Source organism: Rosa chinensis, chromosome 4, assembly GCF_002994745.2.
Source record: "Rosa chinensis cultivar Old Blush chromosome 4, RchiOBHm-V2, whole genome shotgun sequence".
Lineage (NCBI taxonomy): Eukaryota > Viridiplantae > Streptophyta > Magnoliopsida > Rosales > Rosaceae > Rosa > Rosa chinensis.
The window spans coordinates 24,686,756-24,699,742 of record NC_037091.1 but is presented as its reverse complement, the minus strand read 5'-3'; the positions used below and the strand labels follow the sequence as shown (position 1 = coordinate 24,699,742).

At 36.5% G+C, this 12,987-nt stretch overlaps 2 protein-coding genes and 1 long non-coding RNA gene across 4 annotated transcripts; all 3 read right to left on the bottom strand.

The window, feature by feature from the left end:
* Positions 1-1,959: 1,959 nt before the first annotated feature.
* Positions 1,960-5,355, bottom strand: LOC112199036 (probable metal-nicotianamine transporter YSL6). The gene is given in 10 exon segments (XM_024340102.2): positions 1,960-2,120; positions 2,639-2,771; positions 2,873-3,062; positions 3,297-3,434; positions 3,629-3,726; positions 4,057-4,126; positions 4,227-4,363; positions 4,449-4,683; positions 5,091-5,136; positions 5,139-5,355. Coding segments are annotated over 10 exon segments (1,212 nt in total). The 5' UTR covers positions 5,218-5,355; the 3' UTR covers positions 1,960-2,034.
* A 586-nt stretch (positions 5,356-5,941) lies between these two features.
* On the bottom strand, positions 5,942-7,984 carry LOC112196173. 2 transcript variants are annotated; one of them, XR_005810311.1, is made up of 5 exons: positions 7,434-7,984; positions 7,028-7,210; positions 6,700-6,949; positions 6,089-6,267; positions 5,949-5,985 (listed from the first exon to the last, which is right to left on the bottom strand). It is a non-coding gene; the product is annotated as an uncharacterized LOC112196173 (long non-coding RNA). The 2 variants fall into 2 exon arrangements; XR_002935016.2 differs by having other exon boundaries at positions 5,942-6,267; positions 7,434-7,980.
* A 3,842-nt stretch (positions 7,985-11,826) lies between these two features.
* Positions 11,827-12,219, bottom strand: LOC112199035. The gene has a single exon (XM_024340101.1). The coding sequence runs from the start codon at positions 12,217-12,219 to the stop codon at positions 11,827-11,829; it is 393 nt and encodes a 130-aa protein (XP_024195869.1).
* Between the last annotated feature and the right edge of the window lie 768 nt (positions 12,220-12,987).

The window sequence follows — 12,987 nt, the reverse complement described above, 5'->3', positions numbered from 1 at the left end:
AACATAAGTTACCGCTGTGACAATGTTCTATTTGCTAACTTAACCATCAAGAAGCAATTCAAGTCTTATCTAGACAATAAAAGAAGAATACTCTCGGAACTCTCCTTTAAACTACATACTTATGAGTCTCTAGCAACCTCGACAGTTACCCCCATAAGCTATAATAGCAGACAGACTAGAACTCTGACTGAAATCGTAACCACTCGTCCGGCCAAGGACTTGATTACCCATTCCTGCCTTGGTCACCATCTGCGACCTGTCACCATCTGTGACAAAATCATATGAATTGAAACTCTGACAATTAAATATGATACACAAGTCCTCCCTGGACATTGATGAGCTCGAAATGAGTTCTCAAAATTAATCCTGTTGACAGTTGTTAGTATATAGCAAGTAGGGATCGTTCTATCCGGGGATTGAGGGTGCTCCTGTCATTTATACGTCAAGAAAAGAATATTAATTATAGAAATACAATATCTACGAAAATTACAAAGAATTAAGAGGGGATTTCGAAAGTTTGTGTCTAAATCTAACTACTACATATTATACAAGTCATCAAACAAATCTGAATCAAAGTAGAAGTAGATGAATGGAGGAAGTAGAGATATAATTAACAACCATTAACACATTAAGTAGATTATCAAACATAATTTCGAATCAAACATATCATACAAAGAAATCAATCAAGAACAAACCATGAACGCATGCATAAGTTCTTATTACTTCCCTTAATTAGATTAACTAGATGAACGCACCATAATTAACCCTATTAATCATGCAAAGCTAGTGAGTGATCCATTCCCCAACAAAACACAATTAATGCATTAAGACATGTGGAAGTTTGATTGATTTAAGCAAAGACGACAAGTTAGAACGCTAATCTTATCATGCAAAGCTCATTGTTGATTTACCTAAGGAATTATAGGTTTTCCACTTAGCAATTAAGATCTAGAACGTTAGCATATCTTAATTTGGATGCAATTACATGCTTATAATTCTAAGTTGGGCACCAAAAAACATAATCACATAAAAGTTGGGCACTACTAGAATTTTGTTCATAGACATCGGTTCTGGACCGATGTTAAACTAATTTTCGACCGATGTCTTAGTGGGTGTAGAGAAAAGTATAGACATCAGTATAAGCGCATTTTCAACCGATGTTCCAGACAACAACCAACATCGATTATAAAAAACAAATGGATGTATTATCGTTATAATCATCATATTTTTGTATGTTAGGTATGTCTAATTCTTCATATTTTCACATTTTATGCTTAAAAAAGTATATGTCGAACAATACCTACTTGAACATTTGCATCGATTTCTATTCCAGAAGCGATGTCCAGTACACTTGTAGACATCAGTTCCCATGAGTATTGTTTGTTCGTGGCCATTTTTACATGTAGGTTGCCACATTATTTTCCTAGGAACGATGTCTGTATCTTTATTCTACATCATTTTTTTATTCAGAAATAATGTTTCCTTTAAGACAGAACATCGTTTCCAATTAAGTAAACCGATGTTGAATAGTATTATGTACATCGGCTATTTTTATTCAAACTGATGTGTTAGTTCATTGAAGACATCGTTTTTGCTTTCCAAAACCGATGTTCACCTTTTGACCACACATCAGTTTGCTCCATGGTAGGTGATTTATATGTTCATAATAGATTACGGTTTGGTGATTAGAAATCGAGAAATCAATGTGCAGTAGTTTTGATTACATCGGTTTTGAGTTACAATTCGATATATTGATAATCATAGGACATCGATTTCATCTAGTTGCTGGAAAAAGAAATACATTTCTCATCACCCAAAAATTGGAGCTTTTCATTAATTTTCTTTCCAAATTCATGATTCAACATAATTCACAAAATAAAACCCAAAACCTACAAAGGCTAGCTTAGAAACATATTAGCAACCAACTACAAAAGTACGTTCTACATCAAACTTTGCTTCAAAGCAAAAACTAGCCTTACTCAAAATCATGGAAGCCAAAAGTCTTACACCAAACTCTGTATATAATCAGCCACTTCAATGCACACCTCGAGGTATTCTATCCTTGAGAAATACCTCATCCCTCTTTTTTTGTTCCAGGGTTACTTCAGAACTCTCACCATCTGCTAAGCACATAACAACTATTAATCTTCAGCAGAAAACATATTCATTCCCACAAAGAATAACTAGACAATAAATGTAGAGTTCAGAAGATACTGATCAGATAATTTAACCAATGAAAGCTGCCTTGAACAATTAACTTGACACAGGACCTAAAATTAAAATTAGTTTTGGCTCAACTATCAGAACTCAATTTAAGTTCTCTTTATCTATATCTAGCAGAATAAACCACACAGTATGCCTGTGCAGTAAATACATATAGAGTGCTACTCTTAAGTCAAATAATTTACTTTAGCATTCCTAATTACAACAACAATATTAAATGACAATGATGTTTAAGCCAGTTATGCTCTTACGTCACAACTCAATCCAGATTACTAGATAACTACTACAAGCTAAGAAGAGGGGAAAAAAAAAAATTCAACACTGAACTAATGCCTTCCGTATATGATTTAATGTGAAGAACTAAAGGGTGTCAAATAAATTATCCATGAATATTAGACATCATATGAATACTCACCCAACTTTTCTTTAACCAAAGGAAGATAGCTCTGTTTACTACTTTTATTGCATATTTCCTTGATAGTAATGGCTATAATCTTGGTCAAATTGTATGGACCATCCCCCAAAATAAGGGCAATAGCTATGAAGACCTGTAAACAAACATTACGGATTGAGCCAAACCTCAAATATAATCAAGATTATTGCTACAATGACCACCTTGTTGCCTCCAACAAAAATGATTCCACAATACCTTATATCCATAAAGACCTTTGAAATCATTGCTACCAAGGTCAGCTGGATACCAGTGCCCAGCATGTTGGGATATGAGAGGCCAAAGGAAACCCCATGATATGATAGCCCCAAGAAGTACTGAGCAGTTGACTATGTGAGGGCAAATAAGACCACATCCGACATAAGTAGGACTGGAGTCGAAATAAAACCTGCACATACCAAAACATGTAAATACGGACAGCTTTACTTCTAATTCATAAACAAAGTCCTTTGTTTCTCATCACCAACTACCGCCAGTGGCTCCACCAAAGTAGTGTTAGCTACCTCAACTTATAATTAAGTGGGGTGAAAATGGTGTTGCAGGGGGTGAAGGGAGGGGATGAAAAGGGAAGGGAATTAGACTCAATAAAAGAATCAGACAAAGAAAAAAAGAAGATACTTACGTGTTCTTAAAAAGTGTCAATCCAAGGCTAGGAAAGTTGTCAAACCCACATGAATCTCCAATACCATTGAAGAACCACTTAAAGCAGCTCCAAATTAAACTCATGCTTAGATACTTTCCAAGACATTGCACTTGCTTCCTGCAATAAAAAGAGTACATATATATTTAGTGCAAAAAAAGTAAAAAAAAAAAAATGATTCATTTTGAACTCAGGCCTCTATTTGAATGAAAACGGATAGAAAGGGCTTAGGATATTAAATCTTTTTTTTTTTAAGGGGAAAGAATGACCAGTTTCAGTGGTGGCATTTCATGAAGTTGAGACATAGAGTTTACCCAGCAATCTCTGCACCACTTTTAGTGTGAAAGCTATTGATCAACATTGTTGTGGCAGTCCCACTGGGGTATGTAAGTTTGTAATCCATAACCATAATCTGATTTCAGAAGCATATACAAGTGAGGATGCTTTCAACTACAACGAATGCCAATCATGGTGGCCAACAGGCATGTCAAACTTTAAGAGTCTTAAAAATGGCGTGGCCAATCCTTACAAAATAAGAGACAACAGTTCCTCTGAAAGGTTAACATAATTACTTAAGTATATAAATTGAACAGCCACATCTATCGCAAACTAAAAAGACATTGCGAAAAGTAGAACCATGGAAGCTAACAAGCAACTAATAGGAACACAGCAACTACAACAGAGAAGAACAAAACACCCAACATTGTTGGAAGATTGAACAAACCACAGTGCAAGTAGTTACCTTGCGAAGCGGAACAAGACTAAAAAGTCCAACCTGGAACACCAACCTGGAACGCTGAGCCAAAAACTCCCTGCAATAGTATCACTGAGAGTTTGAGTAAGTTTCAAAGTGAGCATCATATTGTCGTCAATTTAGCTTATCTACTTACTGAGTATAAAACCGCAAACAACCTTAACTTATGGTTTAAGGCCCAAGCACTTGAGTCTCTTTCCACAAACCACAACACCACTACAGATTGAATAGCCACAAAGAAGCAATAGTAAAAGACTATAATGAGCTCTACTGGGTATTTTTTTAATACTGATGCTTGAAATACAGAAAACGTATAGTAAATAATCATAATTCTTCAACTTCGACAGTTTCGTGAGGGTATCAACTTTTACAGATTTCACCTGTATGATAAGAAATGCTGCAGCCACCACACAATAAAACCCAAGGAGCATTCCTCCAATGACCCAATTCGACTGTGGCAAGAAAAGTTTATTGTGAGACAATAAATCAACTGAGGCTGTCATCAGTTGTGGGGGTCCCTTGTAAAGAGTCACAATGAAAGCCCCTGATATTGAAACTATTGTTCCCAAGGTTTTAGCTAGGGTACTGTAGCTTCTCCGATCAATTTTTTCCATTCTGAAATCACCCAATTGAATTATTTAGAATTGGATGGCACTATGAAAGTGACTCAAAAATGCATTGCAGAACTCTTATCTGGAATGAGAGAAAGCTCATCAGCATACTACAATATAACAAGAAAACTGAACTATTTCGTATTTACACTAGTTCTTCTAAACAAAAATTTAAGAGCATACTACAATGTCCGTCATGCATACAACACACTAAAACCAAATCTTCCATAAAACTAATCTAAAACACATTAACAAGATAAAACAACTGTGATGATCACATTCCAAAACAAGAAAATAACCCTGATTCTCAATCTCCATGAAGGTTTCTTCCAATGTATGCTCAATTTTCCTAATAGAATAGAAAAGCAAGCTACAACATTTTACACCAAAGACATAAGAGGAGGGCAAAACCTGAATATAACTGCAAGTACAAAAGTGAAAGCTGGAATAAGGTTGACACAGCCGTGCCAAGAGTAGGAGAGCTGTAATTAATCCCAGCATACCCAATCAACTGAGCTATACACCTGTAAAAACACATTTCAAATCAAACCCACCAAACACAATCCACCACCAACCCCAAAGCTACAATCTTTGATTGAATGTCCAACATGGGATTTCATCACAAACGAAAATATCAACTGACCCAAGTAGACCAAGCAAGAAGAACCAGCAGAGAATAGATAAAGTGATCGGAGGCCGGTCTGTTGGTCTGCCAAGAACACAAAAACAAAGAAAGGAATCAACTTTGTGACACTTGCTGCCATCAATTCTCTATTTAAACTGCTTCAATGTTTCTGGGTTTCTAATAGATATAGCCTCGAATACCATCAACTTTTCTCCAAAAAAGATACATATGTTGAACCAGAAACCATACCTAACATCTTAATCGAGTGCAGAGAAGAGTAGTTTAATATTTTGACCCGAAAATTTCAGTCACAGAAGGCAAATCCATAGCAATGTCTAGAATATGCATGTCACCATGTACTGTCAGAAATGTAAGCAACTGAGTTGGGATTCACATTTAGACATGGTTCCATCTTCATTGCACAAAATAGAAGTGAAGTGAAGTAACAGACTTTATTACTTAGTAGGACAGAAAAATAAAATATTAGAAATTAGAACTGGCGGAAGACGGGTTCGAGGAGCAAGTAAACCCTTGTTGATATGAATGCCTGTTACAAGACCAATAAATAGTCTTAAAAATAAGGGGTATCTACTTAAAACCAAACGTAAAAGCATTAAACGGTAGTTTTTCCAAACTTTTTAAGAGCAATAATGCAATGAGAGTGAAAGACTACTAGAGCCACTGTAAAAACATAAAGGGTTAATCTTGCCACAGCCCCATCAAATCCCATTGTATAGTTCCTTTATACAAGAAAAAGCTTCTATCCAAGAAACATTATAGTTACCTTCTTTCAAGTGCATGCCATTTGCACCTGTTCGTTTTGCCTGCTCAGAACCTGCTAGGTCAACTAAATGGAGTTTTGCACATAGTATGTCATCACCGATATCATCATTATTTTCTCCATTCAGACAGTGAGAAATCTTCTTTTGCTCCATGGTTATTGTAAATATAGCATGTGAGCGACTGCATTGTGAGAAGAAAAAGAGAAAGTAATAGAAATAATATGTCAATTCCTTCCTAATGAAGCTAATTAGAAGCACACAAATGGTCTTTTTTGAGTTAATTAATGTCTCAACATATGAATTATGAAAACAAAAGGTATGTCATTACACAAGCCAAAAGCAACACTTCCTATTAATGATCAATTAGACAAAGACTATCCACCCCCATCATATATAAAGAAGTAATAAAAATATATAGCATGGATATCTATACATAGACAAATTTATTTACATAACAAATACTGGTTCCACAAATCAAATGCAAAACAAAAACAGAAAGTGCAATAATATAATATGCCCTGAACTTAAAGACATACATATATCACTAATATTTGTTAATTAGTCATCTACTTAAATACTTTAGTCTTAACAGAAAAAAGAACAGGCATTGCACCTTGACTGACTGTTCATGTTTGTGCTCCCTGAAGCACGAGCTAAAGAACCTCGAACCAGATATGATCCCATATCTTCCTTCGTCCTAACCTCTGGCTCAGTCACACCAGCAAGTGTTATCCCTCCACTCACTGTTTCTCTAACTAATTTGAATAGGCACTCTTGCTATAGGCTTTGTAGTAGCTGCCCCATCATTTTTAGAGAGTTGATGAATTTGGATCAAGCAAGTCAAACACTTCCTCCTTGAATATCTGAGTGTCACAAATTCAACATGAGCAATATACACCACATAACTTTACACCAGGCTAAAAAAAGTAATAGACATTTACCTCAATAAACGATACCCTGATCAAGAACTCCGTGTTATCTTTCGTTGTCTCCACTCTTTTGAAAATAGTTTCCATCACTTTCTGTATGATTCCGCCAGTGCTTCCTTCCCCAGAATAGTTAGTGCCCATCATTCTAATTTTATTCTTTTCTTAGAAATTAGAACTGACAACTCAAAGCCCAAGCTTCATTCACCAGATGTAGATCCATCGGAAAAAAGAATCTGAATGCATACCATTTCAGCTACTAAAATCTCCAAGTACGATCCATAAATAAGAAACTTAGCTACCTATCCCTCTAATGCAGTTTCTCTACAACCGAATGATTCTAAACAAATCCGAAATCGGAAATCAAAAGATCCAGTTCACGATAAAGCTTAAAAGAAAAGCGAAGGATCACGAAGCTTACCCTTTCTACCGGCGAGCTTACGCTTTTCCCTGCTGAAGATCCTATAAACCTTGTCCTTCAACGAGCTCGGCGAAACGCTTTCGAGGGCGAGCAATTTTGGGGCAATTGGTGCGGCAATTTTGGGGCTGAAGAAGGATTTTCCGTGCTTGGTTGAGATGGATCTGGGGTGGAGGTTTCGAATCGATGAGGCGGAGATGGTTCCCAGGAATCCAGACTCGCCGGTGGTCTCTGTGGGGGTGTTCTTCGCGTTCATTGTTTCTGAGACGAAGAAGGAGAAAGGAGGAGGGGGTTAAGGTTGGGGTCGGAGGCGGAGGCGGATGCGGAGAAAGGCGGAGGAGGCTGGGTCCGGGTCTGAGCTAGAGAATGGAGGAGGAGGTCAAGTTTGGGGTCGGGTTGAGAATGGAGATCGAGTTTGGGAGGAGATCTGTTTTGGGGTGAGCTCAGAATGAAGGAGTCGAGCGAGAGTTGGGGTCGGGTTTTCGATCTGTTTCAGTTTTGGGGTCGGGCGCAATTTTTTTCTAAGTGTGAAAGTTTTCCCCGCTTCTTCATTTCACTTAAAAACTTAGCGCTTTTTGCAAAAATAGGTTCCCGCAAATTTTCGAACAAAATTTTTAACACCAGTCATTTTAAGAACCGATGTTAATAATATACATTTAAATCGGTATTTTTGTAAAACGATGTTAGATTACTTTTTTACATCGTGGGCAAGTCTGACCGAATTAAAACATGCAATGTCTAATAACATAATTCTAGTAGTGGGGATTGAAGCACAAAATCAACAAACAATCATGACATATATGAAACTGAAAATTATAATCTGAAAAACCTAAAACAAAACATGCTTCATGGTTATTGGAAATCAATCTTTAACATCCAAACTTTAATCTAACAAGAATTCGAAACATCCAAAATAACAAAACAAAAATCTGTTTTGAATTACAAGAAAAAAAAACCGAAATTAAACTAGAAAAGGACATGGTTACACTTTTGAAGATCTCAAGAACGCAAGAAAGCTTCAAAGGTGGTGGAGGCAAGATGAGGACCACGGCAAGGAGATGTTGATGGAGCTTGATCACGACTTCTTGACTTGAAGAGAGGATGATGAAATTTTGAGAGAGAAAAGGGGAGGATTGCGTATTTGATTCAAGGTTTGATGATATTTTGAATGAGAGAATGTGTCCAGTGGTCGTTGTTGATGCTCCTATTTATAGGAAGATGGCAACTTAGTCTCCAAGTCTTCAAGATTGATCCACACAGCATTAGCCAATCAGATAACGCCACGTCAGCTCTACTATGTCATCCAACCAATAAGAAACCTCCAATTTAGCACCTTGATTTAGGGAGATTATTTTTGAATTAATTGCATAATTATTTTCTGATTTATCTCCTCAATTTCAGCCAAGAATGAATGTGGACATCAAGGAATGTATTTGGTTGCACCACATAGCTCCAACCAATGAATTAATGCCACGTCAGCTCTGCCATGTCACTCAACCAATCAGGAAGCTCCAAAATAACTCCATAATCTTTCCAAATATATTATTGCTGATTTTCCCAAGATTTAATCTAATTTTATCTCTTAATTTTCGGTCAAAATAATCTTGAGTGAAAATAGGAATGAATCTGGACTTGTTTTAGACCTTTTTTCCCTTAAATCTCTCCATGGCATCATTATCCTTGATCCTTGCTTGATTTTTGACATTAACTCCATAATTTCCCATGGCAAAATCAGATTTAATTCCCTAAAATATCTCCAACGTCATCTTTTTGCCATGTGGTCTCCTAATGCCTTCTGGTTTCCTAGCCTTATCAAGATTCCTGCGTTGACTGGGATTCCTAGTTGGACCAGGAAAACTCCATTTCCTCATTTCTGCATCTTTTTAGCTCATTTCCTGCGTTTGAAGTTCATTTCTACCTAAATACAACAAAGTAAGTTAGAAATGACATTGTTAAAGGGATAACTAAGTAAAATGTAGGGAAAATGATACTAAAAACATAGAAAATATTACTCCGATCACACCCCCACACTTAGCTTTTTGCTAGTCCCTTAGCAAAATCAAAACAACTTAGACACAAACACAAACAAAGACTCAAGACATACGAAAACAACTAAGTGTAGAAAACCTAAAACCAACGAAAATAACAAAAATACAAGACTCCAACGTTACAAACACAAATGACTCTAATGCCCTTCAACATTTTGTCTCAGCAATCTCATACTTTCAAGGCACCAAGAAAAACACTTAACCAAGAATCACATCGTCAAGATATTCGAAAATTAATTACAAAACATAATCCACATATAAGCATGTAAGACTTGGGAGTAACAATGGTGATGGTTGGAGCTCAACATGCATCAAACAAGTAATGATTCACCTCTCAAGGATATAGCACTCTTTCTTCTCTCAAAAATCAAGGGTCATGCTTAAAAGCTTCTTATTCACTCAAGTATATGTGAGAGATGACATTTTTTTTTTCAACAAATAGCTCACATATAAGAAAGAAAAGCACATATATCATTTTTTTTTTCAAAAGATCTCATGAAGGATACCAATCACATGCACAAATGAACCTATGCCATAAGTTCAACAGTCATAACTCATCTCCACAGATCAAAGGCTACCCCATCTTAAGGATCAAAGAGGTCTTATATAAGGGTTGTAATGGGGCCAAGGTTTAGGGTTAAAAAGAAAGGAAGGGATAAGGAAATCACAAAGGTGTCCTAAAAACAAAGTAGAGCCTTCATTGAAGCATTGAGACGTCTTCATGTACTCACCAAAGCATCTTGCAACGTTGAACTTCTTATGTGTCTTTATTGAGGGCCGAATGTCATTGTGTAATAGGACAAAGACCAAATTTTTCTTGAATGAGCCTTCACTTCAAAACAAACTCTAAATCCACAAAGTATAGGGGACTAAAAATCCATAAAACTTAACATTTTTTCTTCTTCTTTTTTTTCTCTTTTACGGCATATACATACATAATTTTCTCATGGACAAGTTTACCCCCACACTTGAGCTTTCACCTCTTCTCAATCTTCAATCTTGACGCCTTCTTCGTTTGCAAAGTCTCAAAATTAGCTCCACTAAGTCTTTAGAACAAAGGGTAAGGATGTAACTATACTAAGGTTAAGGGTTAAGGATATTTAGGGTGATGAATGAAAAAGCTCAATGTAGGCTCAAAGGGGTTTATCTAAGGGGGTCCCACGACGGGCACAATTGGGGACACAGGCTTATTTGGCTATGGTGGCAAGAATCCTAAGTTGCCTTTATCCTTTCCAGAATCAGGGGTATGTATTGATAAAAGTTTCGACAAGCACAAAAGTGAATTCTAGCATTCTCTAGTTCATTAAAGAGCTATGGCATGTAATCCATCAAATGAAAGATAATGAGATCAACTAAGCATAGCCGAGAAATTCTAGAATATATTTTATTTACCACTCATCAACGAAAAAGCACATAAGCACAAAAGCTCACAAGGGTTATTTTGAATCATACTCATCTTCAACATGCATGTTCATAAATCTGTACCAAAGTTAACATTGCACCATATCTACTACACATTCATATGCTTTTCATAAGTAATAATTAATCAAAGAATATCATCAAACATTATCTCAATCTTGTGATCATCTTTTAGCCTTAATTTCAGAGATATAAAATCATCCTAGACAGTTGAAAGGGCAACCTAAAACTCAAAAACCAAAAACAAAAACAATAATGACGCAAAAAGCAAGACAAAAACGTTTTGGACTTAGGGTATTTTCTCTTCTCCTTTCGGTAATTCCTTTGACATATGACAGGTGAAGAGAGGAATGATTTTGGCGGAGCTCAGCTCACTTGATTGACAGGGGACGAGACCCTTTGTCAGCACTTCTCATATCCAAACTAGACCTTAGACATCACATCCCATTGGATACGCCTACGATGAAGAAGATATTAACCCAAAATTCAAATTGACTCACAATCAAACACACAAGACACAAAAAACAAAACCTAAAACGAAAACCCTAAAACAAAGTTAACGAAATTTTTTATTTTTTTTTATTTTTCTGATTTTTTTATTTTGTTTTTATTTATGACCACAAAAACTAACTACGAGCATTAATCCTTTCCCCCACACTTAAATCATACATTGTCCTCAATGTAAAGCAAGTTAAATCATGCAATGAAACAATTATCATGTGAATGGAATGATTAACACAAGAAATCCTAAAATCAAAAACCAAAAACGCAAAGAACAAAGATACAAGCAGAAAAATCGAAATAGAGGAGATAGAGTTAAAGAGAACAAATCTGCGTTGATGATCTCCTCCACAGCTACTTTTCTGAATTTGGTTGCCTCCCAAGCAGCGCTTGAGTTTAACGTCTTTCAGCCAGACGGAGGTTTCTTCTTAATCCATAGGAGGTGGCGCAATGTGGAAGTCCTCTTCCTCCACAGTTGTCTCCCTAAACGCCTCATAATATGGCTTCAAACGATGGCCATTCACCTTAAACTCGTTGCTAGTTGTCTCACTTCTAATATGTATAGCACCATGAGGAAAAACGTGAGTAACAATAAAATGTCCAATCCAACGAGATTTAAGTTTAATAGGAAAGAGTTTAAGTCGAGAGTGAAACAATAGGACTTTTTGTCCCACAACAAAGGTCTTGCCACGAAGCATCTTATCATGATAAGCCTTAGTTTTCTCCTTGTAGATCTGTGAACTCTCATAAGCATCATTCCTCAACTCTTCCAACTCATTCATTTGGAGCTTCCTCAACACTCCAGCATCATCCATGGACATGTTCAACGTCTTCAAAGCCCACCAGGCACATTTGAGAACGCAAGGTCCTTAATAGACTGGGTTCCTTCACCCATTTGATTTTCTTGGAATTCAAAGAATAAGTTAGTAAAGTAAAATTACCTGGTACATTGGAATAAATGACAAGGAAATGAGCTGAAATGAAGAAATGGAGTTTTCCTGGTCCGACTAGGAATCCTGATGAGGCTAGGAAACCTAAAGGCATTAGGAGACCACATGGCTTGAAGATGACGTGGGAGATATTATGGGAGATTAAATCTGATTTTGCATGGGAAATGATGGAGATAATGTGAAAATCAAGGAGATTACGTTGAGAAAATCTTGGGAGAGTTTCATGGGATTGTGCAATAAGAAAAGGCTCAAAACAAGTCCAGATTCGTTCCTTAATTCCCTCAAGATATGTTGGCTGAAATTAGAGAATAAAATCTGCAATTTTAATGTGAAAATCAAGAGAAAATTAAGGGGAGGATGTCAAGGATAAAGCCATCGAGAGATTTAAGGGAGAAAAGGTCTAAAATGCATCCGGATACATTGTCTAGGTTCATGCCTAGATATTTGGCCGAAAATTGTGAATAAAACCAGATTAAATCATGGGAAAATCAGCAACAAAATATTAGGGATTGATTTTGAAGCTTTTTGATTGGTTGGATGACACAACAGAGCTAACGTGGCGCTACGTGATTGGTCGAAGCTGTGTGGTGCAACCAGAAAATTCTTTGGAAATTAAATTCATGAAGCCTTGCCTTCCCC

What these genes read in the sequence shown, in the direction of transcription:
- LOC112199035 (XM_024340101.1), bottom strand. Translation starts at nt 12,219, where the DNA reads ATGTCCATGGATGATGCTGGAGTGTTGAGGAAGCTCCAAATGAATGAG.